Raw genomic sequence first — 15,120 nt, forward strand, 5'->3', positions numbered from 1 at the left:
GCTGGATGAAATTTAGAAATCCTGCATGATTCTAATGAAGTTGGTAATATAATCACAATGATCAAGAAGAAAGAATAATGCGACATCCACAAAGAAGGAAAGATGCCAAAAAAAAAAAAAAAATTATAACCCAAAGAAACGGCACCTGACACGAAGACTTGGTTGCAATGGCTCAGCCTGTCTTACCTACAGTCACCATGCCGGTGGTGTAAAACTCCAGGGCTAAGATCCCCGCCTCCAGTGATTATGCCAGGTGTCAGGCTGGAGCAGAGGGGTGACGCCCATGGGAATCAAACCTTGACGGCCTGTCTAGCAGCCAAGGCCCCCACATCACTAAGCCAACCCCCCTTGGGACAGGAATGATGCCATTTACTTCCACAGACATCCACTGGACAGATAATTCCCTCCCTTTCAGCTTCAAACCAACGTCTGGATAGTCCCTCCATCACTAGCAAAAATAATATAATGACATTGGATCACCTTACCTTGTATTACAATCACTAAAAAAATTGCTTACTAGCTTATCCACTAATAATTATCGAAAATGAAAGGGATTGAACGCACATCCCATCTGATAGTAAAAAATTGACCAGTTCCAATTTGATATGGTTAATCATTTTCAAAATAGATTCAGATCCGAAACAGATTCCAGCAATATTGTACCCAACCAGAGTGTCGTGGCACGCTCAAATGCCACCCACACTCGCTCAGCACGAACCCAATCTCCAAAAATTAGCTCCAGGTTGCTGAACCCCCACTCAGGCTAACTCTTAGATACCTTTGGTGTTTTCTTTTAGGGTATTAGAAAACTTTGGTGTTACCCAAAACTTGACCAAGTTCGTGAATTGCAATGTTTACTCTCTACAAAAATGATACATTTTAATTATTTTCCACAATGCTAATCAGGTCTCCCAACATATCATATATATACGTCCGCTTACAAAACTGCAGAAACACCTTAGACCTACCAAACAGCGAAAGGTGAGAACAATTATTTTAAATGGCCCTAAGCGTCGGTACCGGCTGAAGTACCCTTCGCTTTAATAGATCTCATTTCTAACGTTTGCATTGAATATTCTTTCCAAAAATATAATTTTGCGTGAATATGTGGGAGAGACGACTGACCGGATAGCAGGTACTGCTTTCTTAAGAGGCGTTTGTTTCATGCTCTTTCTTGTGCAGTGAAACAAATGTCTTCATGAAAAATATGTGGTAGGGCACACAATAAATGAAAAAAGGTCCCTCCTACTTATTTATTGAACCAACATGGGGGAGGACGGCGGATAAGGTGCAATCACATTGCACATGTTGAGTGTGTCGCTGCAGCTGACCGCCCATCATCCATGAGTGAGACACAGCCTGCCAGCTGTGGGGCCCAACAGAAGAAGGATGGCGGATCAGGTGTACACACTAAAGTGTGGGTTCTACGGGTACCATCAAAATGAGGCTCGACAAACCCCCCACACCCCCTCTCTCATGGGAAAGCACTTTCCTTCCTGGAAATCCCTTTTTAAGGGAAGGTGGCTTCCCTTGGGTGGGGGTGTAACAAGCTCCCCCTAAGAAAAGCATGCATTTAGAACAAGAGGTTTTGATGAGCGGCCAAGTTTTCCGAGGAAAGTGTAAAAAATAATGGCTTAAAATGGACCACAAATTTTCAACAAAAATAAAAATCACATAAAAAACGATTAGACAGAACATGTTTCTTTCTAACAATACCATGACAAACGCATCTAAAAGGTGTGATTGTCTAAATAATAGCTGCAACTACGAACTGCCCTCGATGGTACCAAAGATTTCACCCAAAATCTGAAGTCTCAATAATTTAAAAGAAAAAATGTAAATGACACGTTTTCTATTACAAGGCAGGAGAATCCACACTGCTAATAGTTACTAGTTCCGTTTAGGTATTCTAAAGTGCAAAGAGAAGAGATCACGCAAGCTACAGGAAAGATCATCATCATGCAAGCTAGAACAGAAACTATGGAGGTAAACACCACTGTCAATCCCCGTGGATGGTATAACGTTCCCATTTCTTCGTTGGATCATATATCTGCAACCATAAAAATAGCATAGACAAACATACAATATCAGAACCATGACAAACTATTCTCACAAGCTCCCCATAGACAGAAACAATTCTAAATATGCAAGTTAATCAAATTTGTAAACTAGTCGTTTCATGATTTTTTTCTGTTTCTTTTGGCCTTTTTCCTGAAAGTCTCACAATTATACATATCTTCTGCTCCCTCTTGCATTTTAAATTCAATGAAAAAGCAAATTACGCAATTGTGGATATACCTCCCATCTTGAAGCAGGAAAAATATGTTTGTTCTTCTCATACCAGTGCCTCTCCACCACTTTCCCTGCATGAGACTGTTGAATGCACTTAAAATGAGAACCTGAGAGCACAAAGAGGAAGTGCAGCAATTGTAGGATAGAGGACAAACCTCATCCTTCTCTATGGTAGCATCAGCGATTGTTCTAACATCTTCATGAACATCAAAGTGGAAAAGCTGTAGAAGGCACGGGTTAACAATTTATAGATCATTATGTAGTAGAATGGATGTGCTCGTGCTATAGAAGACCACTATGTGATAGAATGAGTGCACTCGTGTGTGTGTGTGTGTGTGTGTGTGTGTGTGTGAGAGAGAGAGAGAGAGAGAGAGATGCATCATGATATTGAACAAGCAAATCATTCAGAAGCAGAAAATAAATTCTCAACATGATATGCATTGCATGAACACCAGCTCCATCTGCCGAAGTGTGAAGTCATGGGCTTGAGGCACAAGAGGAACAAAGTTTATCAAAGGCAATATTTTTGAAATGATATTAAAAGTTTAAAATCCTCCAAGATCAATTGATCCACACCCCTTCATGTTCACAATTCCCATTCTCAAACCTAATGACATGTCTAACTGTTAATATATATATATATATATAAAATCTGTTTTGTATTAGTTTGCCCGATATGGGCATTTTTGTCTTTTCACATGTAATTATAGTTGTTTTATAAACAACTATATTCTAGTTTCTCTTATTTTTCTTCTAGATTATTTTTTTTCTTTTCATTGTCATTTGGGTACCCACTCATATAGTCGTTGGGACCCCAACGGCTATGAGGAGAGCTCCCAAAGGCCTCTTTCTTGTAATGTATATAAATAAGGGTGTGTTCCCCTTATTTCTATCATTGCTTTTCAAGCACCTCATTAATAATATTTTTATTCTTTTCCTTGTTGGTATTGCATTTTGTAGGCTCTTTTGTATTGTCCAATCGTGGACTTCTTGTTTATGCACTTTTGTGCCTATTGTTGTCTACTATTGGACTTGTTTGGTGCTTTTGCACCTTATCTTTGTAATTCTGCATACTTCGTTACATGGTATCAGAGCAAGGTTGTATTCTTGGTCTTTTGAAGAGTAACCATTGAAAGATCGTGACTCAGGGATCAACATGCTTGCGGCAACTCAAGTGGAGGAGCTCTTTCGTGTTCTTCTACACTCCTTTCTCTCTAAGCCACAATGAAAAATGAACAAAAGATTGATCTCTCTTTCAAGTTTAATGGTATCAATTACATGATGTGGGCATCCACCGTGAAAAATAACTTCAAAAGCTTTGGAGATATGTGATGAGCACTATTGCGGAACCTCAACTCACTCACTAAGATGGAAAGAGGGCGAAAAAAGCTTTAGAATGAAATGCTCGTATAAAAGCTATTGAAGACCATCAATTGAAGATAAAAAAATTGGGAAAGTAAACATGACAAATTTTTTGATGATTTATGAACAATGTTGAGCTCAAAATATGTACCAACATCGCTAAATTCCACAAGGCAAATGAAACATGATTTTTTATGAAGTACACACAAAAAGATCTTGTAAGACAATTCTTTCTTTAAGAAAAAATATGTACTATCAAACAAGAGGATATGAGTGTCCATGATTACTTTAACACTCTTAGTCCCTTATGGGACGAATTATCTTTGCTAGTGAAGATGTTGAATTAAGAAGAGAGCAAATAGAAAAAGAACATTTTTTTCAATTCTTATATGAGCCTAGGCCCGAATATGAACAAGTTAGATCTTTTTTTCTTCATAGATGTAAGCAACTTCCTTTGAAGGATGTCGTTGCCGAAATATGCCAAGAGAAGGCTCATTTTGGCATAATAAAAAGAGAAAATAAATTCCAAGCCCGACAATCGTGTAAAAACCTATAAACTATGTCACATGGGTGCGGGTGTGACACTTTCAAAAACCTTGGGTGCGGGGGTGCGGCAGAAATATATATATATATATATATATATATATATATATATATATATATATATATATATATATATATATATATATATATATACATATATATATATATTACCAATGGGCTTGAGTTATTTAGTAATTTTTTAATAATATTAAATTTTTAAAAATTAACTATTTCATAATAACTTGGATAACTATTACTATTTACCCAATTAGTTGTATGAAAACTTGCTATTTGTTAATTATTACTATGTACCTAATTAATTACATTAAACTTGTTATTTGTTAATTACCTTTTTAAAATGGTGTAGCATCATATAGCATTATGTCGAAATACATCAACGTGTGGTGCTTTGTCCTTTGTAGGAATTTCTAAGCATAATACCATACACGGTGAATGTGGATTTTGCATTCGTAGCATAAAACCCCACGTCTGAATCCATTTCAAGTCTCTTTTTTGAAAATATCATGATACAAAAAGGCTTTTAAATGTTTTGTGTTATTTTAAATTTTGTATTAATTTTATTAAAAATAACCTATAAATAGGTTAGAGTTGGTTCAAACTAGATCAAGCTCGCATTAGATTAGCCTCTTGAGCCAATGGATTGAATCATGAGCTTTTCTTCAAACCCGAACCCGTTAAAAAACGGGCTAAAACCCAGCCCGTTAGTAAACAAGGGGTCGTTGCCCACCACTGTCCGTCATCATATTAGAGAACTATTTCGCAAACCCAAGCGGGTATTCGTGAAATATCAAAAGTGAAGTGTGTATGTAAATATGGCAATACCGCAAAAGTTGAGAGGGTGCTTGTAATTTTTTTTAATAACTAAATGACCAAATGAGGCTTCTCCTTTTCCTGAGAGAGAGAGAGAGAATGGAGGGTTCTTCGGGATCAATCGCTCACGACGTTGCAAGATTCCACGACACTCTTCGCCCCGGGCTACCGGGCGTCAAGAACGATCTCTCCGTCTCCCACCTCGTCCAGGCGGTCGAATCAGTAACTTTTCTCTTCCCCTCAATCAGTAAAGGAAGAAATTAGGGTTTTTTTTCAAAATTAGGGTTTCGGTTTCTTTCCGGATTTCTGATTCTTTCGGTGGCATTTGTTTCTCAGACTACGAGGAAGCAGGCAGAAATGAAGCGGATGCTCATCAGGAACACCTATGGATCAGTGTTCCATTTGAGAAGGGACCTTGATCGGCAAATTCTTTCTAGGTACGCTGAAGAAGATCTCGGATTTTTCTGTTTGATTTTGTGATAGTTAGAGAATTAGGGTCTGTATCGGAACTTACTTTGGGTTTTCCTACATACTTGTGCTTTGTTTTTCACGTGATATGTTTGAGTTTTTTTTAGCTCGCGTACTTTCTTGTTAGGTATGCCGAAATTAGGTTTTCCTATATATATATTTATTGTGTCGACAGGGGGCTCTGTTCCCCCTGTCCATCTTTCTTTGCCAGCAAGGGGTAGAGCCCCTGCCGTTCATTGTGTCGACAGGGGGCTTTGTTCCCCCTATCCATCTTTCTTTGTCGGCAGGAGGGCGGAGCCCCTGCCGTTCATTATGACGACAGGGGGCTCTGTTTCCCCTGTCCCTCTTTCCTTGCCAGCAGAGGGAGGAGCCCCTGTCGTTCATTGTGTCGACAGGGGGCTCTGTTCCCCCTGTCCATCTTTCTTTGCCGACAGGGGGGCGGAGCCCCTGCCGTTCATTATGTCAATAGGGGGCTTCGTTCCCCCTGTCCCTCTTTCCTTCACTGGCAGGGGAGCCCCTGCCATTCATTGTGTCGACAGGGGGCTTCGTTCCTCCTGTCCATCTTTCTTTGCCGGCAGGGGGGCGGAGCCCCTGCCGTTCATTATGTCGACAGGGGGCTATGTTCTCCCTGTCCCTCTTTCCTTGCCGGCAGGGGGGCGGAGCCCTTGCCGTTCATTGTGTCGACAGAGGGCTCCATTCCCCCTGTCCCTCTTTCCTTGCCGACAGGGGGCAGATCCCCCTGCCGTTTGCCGTTCGTGGTGTCGACAGGGGGCTCTATTCCCCCTGTCCCTCTTGTCTTGCCGGCAGGGGGCTCAACCCCCCCTTGCCGTTTGTTTTGTCGACAGAGGGGCTCCGTTCCCCCCTGTCTATCTTGTCTTGTCAGCATGAGGCCCCTGCTGTTTGCCTTGTTGACAGGGGGCTCCGCTCCCCCTGTCTCTCTCTTGTTTTGCCGGCAAGAGGCTTCGCCCCTCTGCCATTTGCTTTGTTGACATGGGGCTCTACTCCCCTTGTTCCTCTACCCTTTACTGTCCCAGCAAGCAGGGAACCTCGAGCTCTCTACCTTGTTGCCTATATCCCTCTTCTGCAAGGAGCCGAGCTCCTTGCCTAACCTCGTATTTGGGGGTCGGTACCACAACAGGTCTTACCGGACCCGGTTCTCATTTGTATTAGAGCATATTGCTAACGTTCTAAGCATCACAGGTTGAACGGTGGATCCTGCTCGCCCTCCGTGGCTCGAGCTCGTGCTTGCCTACGCTCAGAGACTATCGCAACCTCGCAACTTTCCGAGGTAAGGTAAAGTCGCACTAGGGGCAATAGATGAACCTATTTAAGTTGAAATAATTAAGATGTCCATGCTAGATGTACTTAGATTTATATTGCTTCTGCGTTGCGTATTTTCTTGTCTGCATATTTATGAGTCGAGGTACGATTTCACTCTTCGAGTATTAATTTGCGTATTTGCTTATGTGGTTGAGGTGTGGTTTCGTACTTTTTGCAATACTTATGCCCTAAATTGCATGCATATATACTTGACTATACGTTCCTTTGGGCGATGTACGTTTTTGTACCTCGTGTATTACCTATGACCTTACTTGCGGGCTTGAATATTTGGCTATGGTGTAATCTCGTACTTTGAGTATTGGCTACAATTTGTAGTTGTTTGAGGTACGGTTTACTTGTCTGAGGTACGGTTTACTACTTCGTGCATTACTTATGTGCTTTTCGTTCGATGTGCGGCTTCACAAATCGAGAGTTGCTTTGAGTTTTGCCATCCTGGTATAATGTGCACAGGCTCCTATTCATTTTAAGTATGTGCATACATAAATCCAGTCTCGTGCACATCTTGTTTTGTTTGTTTTCAAGATAATGGAAGTTGCGCTTGTGCGCTATAGTTCTTTTAAGGAGGGTTTCCTTCTACGAACCCAGTGCTCTTCAAAATGTACAGCTTTTGCAAAGTTAAGTTTAAGTCTTGCCGAATTGTGAAGTCACATTTGGGCCCTCAAGTCCACACACTTGGGAGGAATATTTTATAACCCCGATTCGAGTTGCGACCCAATTCGAATAACCCCGATCAAGGTCATGAGCCTACGAGTGAGTGGGGTTCTGTTAAAGGACCCGTTAATAATTTATTAAACCTAGTGTCGTGTGTCGTGCGAATCATGTCGATACTAAATTTTAGATGCAAGATAGATAATGATGTGCCTTATGTGAATGACTTAGTGTGGCATTATGGCTTTTAAGGATGAATCGTGTCAAATGAGCACTCCTATATTCTTTGGATCGTTATAAAGTTGTGTGTTGGGTGTTCCTTTTGAGAAGCCTACGCACCCCCCTTTTTGGTGTGGCGTACTTTTAGACATGCATGACATGTTAAGTACTTTGTTGATCGGACGAGAGATCCGAGACGACCTTGTATCATGAAATATGCAAAATATTGTTGAAATGAATTCAAGACTTGTCTTGCCAAATTGTGTTGTGTTACTTCTTTTGCAGATAATATCTGTTGGGGTTTCTTTGGTGAAACCATATCCCTTTCATCGTAGTCGTACTTTTGACAAGTACGTCTGTACTTTTTGACAAGTATGTCTTCTTACGTTGCGATGATTGGATGAGTAGGTTATGGTAACCTCAAAGAGTACAAATAATAAAATGCTGAAATCACCTAAATAAGTGATGATTCCGCCTTCACCGGCAAGATGCTCGAGTTGGGTCAAAAGACCAGAGTATGTAGAATGGGTCTTCAGTTAACTACCCCTGATGTACTCATTCGAACCGCTGACTCCCATCAGGAGAGAGGACGGTAATGTACAAAATCTTCGATTGACAGGCCATTAATGACAGTTACGAGCAAAAGACTCGGCTTCCCCAGTCATCGAGGTTAGGGGAAGAGGACTACCATAATTATCTTATGTGGTAGCCCTCCATGTTCAGGATGCATCCATTGTTTATGCTGCTTTGGGGATTTTCTCTCTTGGTCACTGACCGTCCCCTTAGGTGTGGACTCAGTCAGTTATCCGGGTTATCATAAAATATATAGCATAATAAACCCTCGGATCAGTCTAGGCAGTTTCTAGAGTCGTGTCTTGTGCGTACCCACTTGGTCAGTTAATATCGAAATATAATTTAAATCTGATCGCGCAATTTGTTGAGTATGTACGTATGAAGGTTGTAGCATGCAACTGGTTTCAATACTTATGGAATTGTGCGTGTGGTTGATATAGCATGGTATTTTGCTAGTGAAATTGTTTGTGCAGTTCTTCGTTTGTAATAGTTAGCCTACTTGTGCCAGTGAAATACTTGTAATAATTTTTGCATTGTGCTCATGATACTTTGCTCCATGACTCTGTTGAAATTAAAGTGTTATTTAATTGTCTGTCTATTGGCCATATTAAATTATTCTGCTTAATTATGTTCTATATCATCTTGTATGTGCACCTACCAGTTTTTCATGAAACTGACCCATTTTATGAACAGGAGATGTATAGGTGATACAGTCTGCGATGACACGATGGCGTGATGAGATCAAGATAGAGCTTTTTCCCTAACGTTTTGCTCCTGAGAACGTGTTGATAAAGTTGGTATAAAGGGTATTTCAAAAATTCTCTTTTAATTAAACCTTGAGTTACTAAAACTGTTTTAGTAAATTTCTTTTTGGTTTCAACAAACATAATGAGTTGTAAAAATCTCATGAACAAATTCTCAATCATCGAAATTGCATTTTAAAACCATTTGATTTCAATAGTTGTGTGAAATTCGGTAAAGGAAAGTTTACGTTGTAATGCGCTCAAGGTCCATTGACTTGTTTTAAAAATATCATTTTCCGCTGAAGTACTGTTTAAACTCTGATAATCGTATGATTTCAAAGCTTTCTAAACTATTCTAAAAGTTATAAGTCCTGGATTTTTGGGGGGTTACATCCTTGCAAAACACATCTCTGTATGAAAAAATATTTGAAAGAACACTTGATTTCAAGCGGTTGCGAATTTTTTGTTTTAAGTGTTTTGTACTTTTGCATAAAAGATAAATTATCTCCAAAAGCCATTGAATATGCATTTATGAGTTATAGACTATGTCACATGGGTGCGGGTGCGGGTGCGACACGGGTGCAGCACAATTTTAAAATTTTTGGACACGGGGACTCGGCAAATATATATATATATATATATATATATATATATATATATATATATATATATATATATATATATATATATATATATATATAATTTTATTTTATTTTTAAAATGCCACAGCTGACAGCACAGTCTGTGTGTCTGTGCACAGTCACAGGCACAACACTGTGCACTGTGCACAGTCACAGACTGTGCACAGTCACATAGTCACACACTGTGCACAGTCTGTGACTGTGCACACTGCACAGACTGTGCACAGTCTGTGACTGTGCACAGTCACAGTCTGTGACTGCACTGTGCTTTTTTTATATATATATTTTTAAATAAAAAATATAAAAAATTGGTTTTTTAGCGACATTTTTGGACTCGGTCAAAGTTGACCGAGTCCAAAATGTGGACGGACTCGGCCTGGACTCGTTGACCGAGTCCGACTCGGCGTTGACTGAGTCCGGGCCGAGTCCGAAGCCGCACCCGAGTCCGCACCCGTGTCGGGGCGTGTCGACTCGGGTGCGGCACCTCCTTAGACGAGTCCGTGTGACATAGGTTATAGAGAAAAGAAAAAAGGATATAGATGTTTTGACCCTAAGAGTAACAAACTATATGCTTCTAAAGATGTAACCTTTTTGAAAAATGAAAATGGTTTTGAGAGAACCAAAAAAAATAATGAAGTCGATTATACTTTTCTATTTGATCTCTTGCCACAAGAAGGGTTGACTTCTTGTGATGATTCTTTGAATGACATCGAGGATAATACCTTAAATGATAATAAAAATGGTGATGATAATGTACATTCAATTAATGAGAATGAGGAATCATCTATGGTAAATAATGATATTGTTGATAAACCAATTCGAATTTATACCCGGTGTGAACAAAGGAATCCTTTAAATGCTTTAGAAAAAATTCATCGTTAGAAGAAACCTACCTTAGAAGATCCAATCGTATCTCCAACCCACCAAGTAGGTTTGTATCGTATGAAACATTAACACCAAAATATAGGACATGCCTAATAGCTTTACATTTCTATCATGAACCATCACACTATAATGAAGCAAAAAATCTTCCACAATGGGTTAAAGCTATGAATATAGAACTTAAAGCTCTTGAAAAAAGCTAAAACATGGAAAATATGGTCTAAAACAAGCTCATAAAACTTGGCCTCTTTTTAGTAATGTAATGACTCATATGGGTTTTCGTTCATGCTATACTGACATTGTTATTTTTGTTAAAAGTACAGGTTTTATGGTTGTTATTCTTCTACTTTATATAGATAATATGATTATCAATGGAAGTGACAAACAAAGAATTAGTGATACTAAAAATATTTTGAAAAAAAAATTGATGTCTTGATTTAGGTTTCTTAAGATACTTCTTAGGTATTGAAGTTGTGAAGTCTCCCAGAGAGTACATTCTTTCTCAAATGAAACTGATTTACTGATGATGAGAAGATAGAAACCCCACAAGTGATTAATATTAAATTAAGGCTCAAAGCTGGGACTCCGCTTGAAAATCCTACTCCTTAACACCAACTAATCGGGTCACTCACCTACTTATAGATCACTCGGCCAGATATAGCTCATGCAGTTCACACTGTTAGGCAATTTCAGCATGCTTCTACCACTGTGCATATGAGTGTTGTCTTGAGAATTGTCAAATACATCAAGAATACTATAACCATCAAGAATATTATAACCAAGGGGGTTTTCTAGCCTCATTTTTATTTGATATACATGCCTATACTAATACTGATTGGGGTGAAAATCCCAATGACAGTCTCAACTACCGTTTTTTGTATATTTTTTAGGTGACTATATGATTTCATGGAGACGCAAGAAGCAGCATAAAGTATCATCATCCTCAACTAAACTAAATATCGTGCAATGGCTACAACCTTGGAGCTTGTATAGCTTTGAAGTCTTCTCAGTGATATGGGAATAACCATCTCAATTTTGAAGATGTGCGGTGACAATAAAAGTGCAATTTACATCGCAAGCAATCACACCTTCCATGAGCGAACTAAACATATCGAAATGGATTGTCACTATGTACGTGATGGATATCTAAGATGAACTATTGTGTTGTTGTATGTCACATCAAAATACCAGTTAGCGGATTTCTTCACAAAAGCTCTTTCTGCTCCTCGATTTGTTTTTCTCTTTAAAAAACTTTCGATTATTTTCTCGTAAGTTTGAGGGGGGTGTTAATATATATAATTTGTTTTGTATTAGTCTGCCTAATAGAGGCATTTTTGTCTTTTCACATATAATTATAGTTGTTTTCTAAAAACAATTATATTCTAGTTTTTCTTATTTTTTTCTAGTTTATTTTCTTTTCTTTGCCATTTGGGGCCCCACTCAGTCATTGGGGGCCCAATGGTTATAAATATGATCGTTGGGTGCTCCCCAACGACTCTTCGAGGGCAGCTCCCAAAGGCCTCCTCTTTCTTGTAATATATATAAATAGGGGTGTGTTCCTCCTATTTCTCCCATTGCTTTCCAGGCACCTCATTAATAATATTCATATTCTTTTACTTGTTGGTGTTGCCCTTTGTAGGCTTTTTTGTATTGTCATGGTGGACTTCTTGTTTATGCACTTTTGTGTCTATTGTGCCTTTGTAATTGTCCACTATTGGACTTGTTTGGTGCCTTTGCACCTTATCTTTGTAATTCCGCATGCATAATGAGGTTCTCTCCAGATTTAGAGAACATCCAAGTCTTAGGGTAAAGACGGCCAACTGCAATTAAGAAGGCAAAGACTTAACAAGTAGAGCTTTGAGTTAACCTATGTACCAATCTCTGATTTCTAAACTGAGACACTCTCACACTGCGCTCCCCACCTCTCCCCCCTCCTATATTCATCCTTCAATGAAAAAGATCCATAAGGAACATGGATTCTAGGTAACCTCATACACGCTATTTCCTTTCCATCTGCATGCAGTTCAGCCTTGATACTTCAATCATGGACTTTCATATGGCTACTAAACATTAGCACATAGGAAACTTGTCTCTACAGACACTAAGAAGCCCTAACGAAGCCTAATTCTTGTCATTATAGCATTATATATAGCTTGAATCAAAGACTTGAACAGACTTGTAATTAATGAAATTATGATCAAGCGTCCTCAGAACTTTAGACAGGGAAATGTTAAAATATATGTAATTCATATATATGTATATATTTATATACATATATATTTGTATAATCTAAAATACCCGATAGGGGTATTTTAGTCATTTCACAAGTACCCGATAGGGGTACTTGTTCCTTTTCTTTCTTTTTGTATATTTCTTTTTTATTTTTTATCTTTTATTTTTTTGGTTTTTTGTCCACCTAATAGGGGCCCCACCATGGAGTCGATGGGGCCCCCCAACGGTCACATTTGTGACCGTTGGGGGCTCCCAACGACTCCATGGGAGCCCCTAGGTGGCTCTTCTTTTAAGGCCATATGGCCACTCCTCCCCTCCTTCTTTTGTGTATAAATAGGGGTGAACCCCTCTTGTATTCTTTACTCTTGGGAGTTCTCTCTCTTTCAATAAGAGGCATTTATATTTTTATGTTGTGTTGTCTCCTTTGGGTTTGGGTATTAGCCCTTGTTGTTTGTTCATTAGTGGATGTTGTAAGTGCTTAGAGCACTCTTTACTTTTCCGCATATTTCATTACGTGGTATCAGAGCCTTGTGTATGCTCTTCTTCTTAATATAGCTAGTTGTGTAGCTATATTTGTTTCTTGTTGTTTCTCTCTTCCTTTATCCTTTTAAGTGTGATTATTATGGAAGGAGAACAAAAGATTGATCTCTCCTTCAAGCTCAATGGATCCAACTACATGAGGTGGGCCGCCGCCATGGAAAACAACCTCAAAGGGAAAAAACTTTGGGGATACGTTATGGGCACCATTCCGGAACCACAACTCCAACTAACTAAGATGGAAGGCGATCAAGAAAAAGCTCTTGAAGGAGATGCCCGCATGAAGGCCATTGAAGATCACCAATCTAAAATAGAAGATTGGGAAAGTAAGCATGCCAAGATTCTTGCTTGGTTCATGAACAATGTGGAGCTTAAGATTTGCGCCAACATTGCCAAATTTCGGATGGCAAATGAAGCATGGTTCTTCATGAAAGGTATGTTTACCCAAAAAGACCTTGCTCGTCAATTCTTCATTCAAGAAAAAATCCGGACTATCAAACAAGGAGAAATGAGTGTTAGGGACTACTTTAGCACTCTTGGCCCTCTATGGGATGAGTTATCCTTGCTAGAACCAAAATGGGTTTCTAGTATAGATGTGGAATTAAGGAGAGAACAAATGGAAAAAGAACACTTTTTCCAATTTTTACATGGGCTTAGGCCCGAGTATGAACAAGTTAGATCCTCCCTCCTACATAGATCTAAGCCTCTTCCTTTGGAAGATGTCATTGCCGAAATATGCCAAGAAGAAACCCGTCTTGGCATGATTAAAGGAGGAAATGATGTCTTGGCCGTATCTAAACCCGGCAACCATATGAAAACATATAAACCTCCACATTTTGGAAGGCAAAATAACTATAATGGCAACTATAGAAAAGCCATTTGCCATCATTGTCAAGAACCGGGTCATATAAGACCTAATTGCCCTATGTTGAATGAAGCACCAAAAAATAAATTTGCTTCCGTTGAAGAAGCTACTCAAAAGAAAGAGGAAGCAATCAAAGGAACAGACTCTTTTTCTCTTGCTCAACTATCGGAGGCACTACAAACTCTACTCAAGATTCCATCAACTTCGGGTGCCGCCGTAGCTTCCTCCTCTCCTCCAGGTATGTCGTCTTGGATCCTTGACTCTGGAGCTTCCTTTCATATGACCCCCCATGAAAATGAGCTTTCCGATTTATGTAATAATTATAAAAACTCCTATGTTTCAACTGCCGATGGTACATCCTTACAAGTAAAAAGTTTTGGAATCTTAAACTTTTCAAAAGACTTCTTTGTGCCAAATGTGAGAGTTGTACCTCAACTTAATTTAAATCTCCTCTCTGTTGCTCAAATATGCGATCATGGATGTAAAATCTCCTTCTCAACTAAGGATTGCTCTATACAGGATCTCCGGTCCGGGAAGCTGATTGGGCAAGGCCATAGAAGGGGAGATCTCTATTACATGAGCAACTTGAAACTCCCCATTAACTCTTTTTGTAACCATGTCCAAGATAAAAATATTGATATTTGGCATCAAAGACTTGGACATCCAAGTTTCTCAAAAATGTACTCCTTTCCATTTGGAAAGAAATTTTGTAATGAGAAACATTTTGTTTGCAAGAATTGTATTTTTGGCAAAATGAAATCTACTCCTTTTCCAAACCGAACTTTTGTGTCCAAAAGACCTTTTGAGTTAGTCTATTCGGATGTTTGGGGTCCTTCCCCCGTCATGTCTAAGGGAGGATATTTCTATTATGTCACTTTCATCGATGACTACACTAGGTATGTATGGATCTACTTTCTCAATTTAAAATCCGAAGTCTTTGAGT

The 15,120-nt window shown here is 39.2% G+C and overlaps 1 protein-coding gene across 2 annotated transcripts in view; it reads right to left on the reverse strand.

Annotated features, from left to right (window-relative positions):
• Positions 1-1,716: 1,716 nt before the first annotated feature.
• Positions 1,717-15,120, reverse strand: part of LOC149832757 (protein XAP5 CIRCADIAN TIMEKEEPER-like) — a 42,778-nt gene continuing 29,374 nt past the window's right edge. For both annotated transcript variants that reach the window (XM_090014691.1, XM_090014692.1), the window contains exons 10-12: positions 2,448-2,513; positions 2,299-2,373; positions 1,717-2,050 (exon numbers count right to left, since the gene is read on the reverse strand). In XM_090014691.1, coding sequence (XP_089870817.1) covers positions 2,000-2,050; positions 2,299-2,373; positions 2,448-2,513 — 192 coding nt within the window. In that variant the 3' untranslated portion in view covers positions 1,717-1,999. The remainder of the gene's footprint in view (positions 2,051-2,298; positions 2,374-2,447; positions 2,514-15,120) is intronic.

Source organism: Nuphar pumila, chromosome 7 (assembly GCF_984573655.1).
Source record: "Nuphar pumila chromosome 7, dmNupPumi1.hap1.1, whole genome shotgun sequence".
In the NCBI taxonomy this organism is placed as follows: Eukaryota; Viridiplantae; Streptophyta; class Magnoliopsida; order Nymphaeales; family Nymphaeaceae; genus Nuphar; species Nuphar pumila.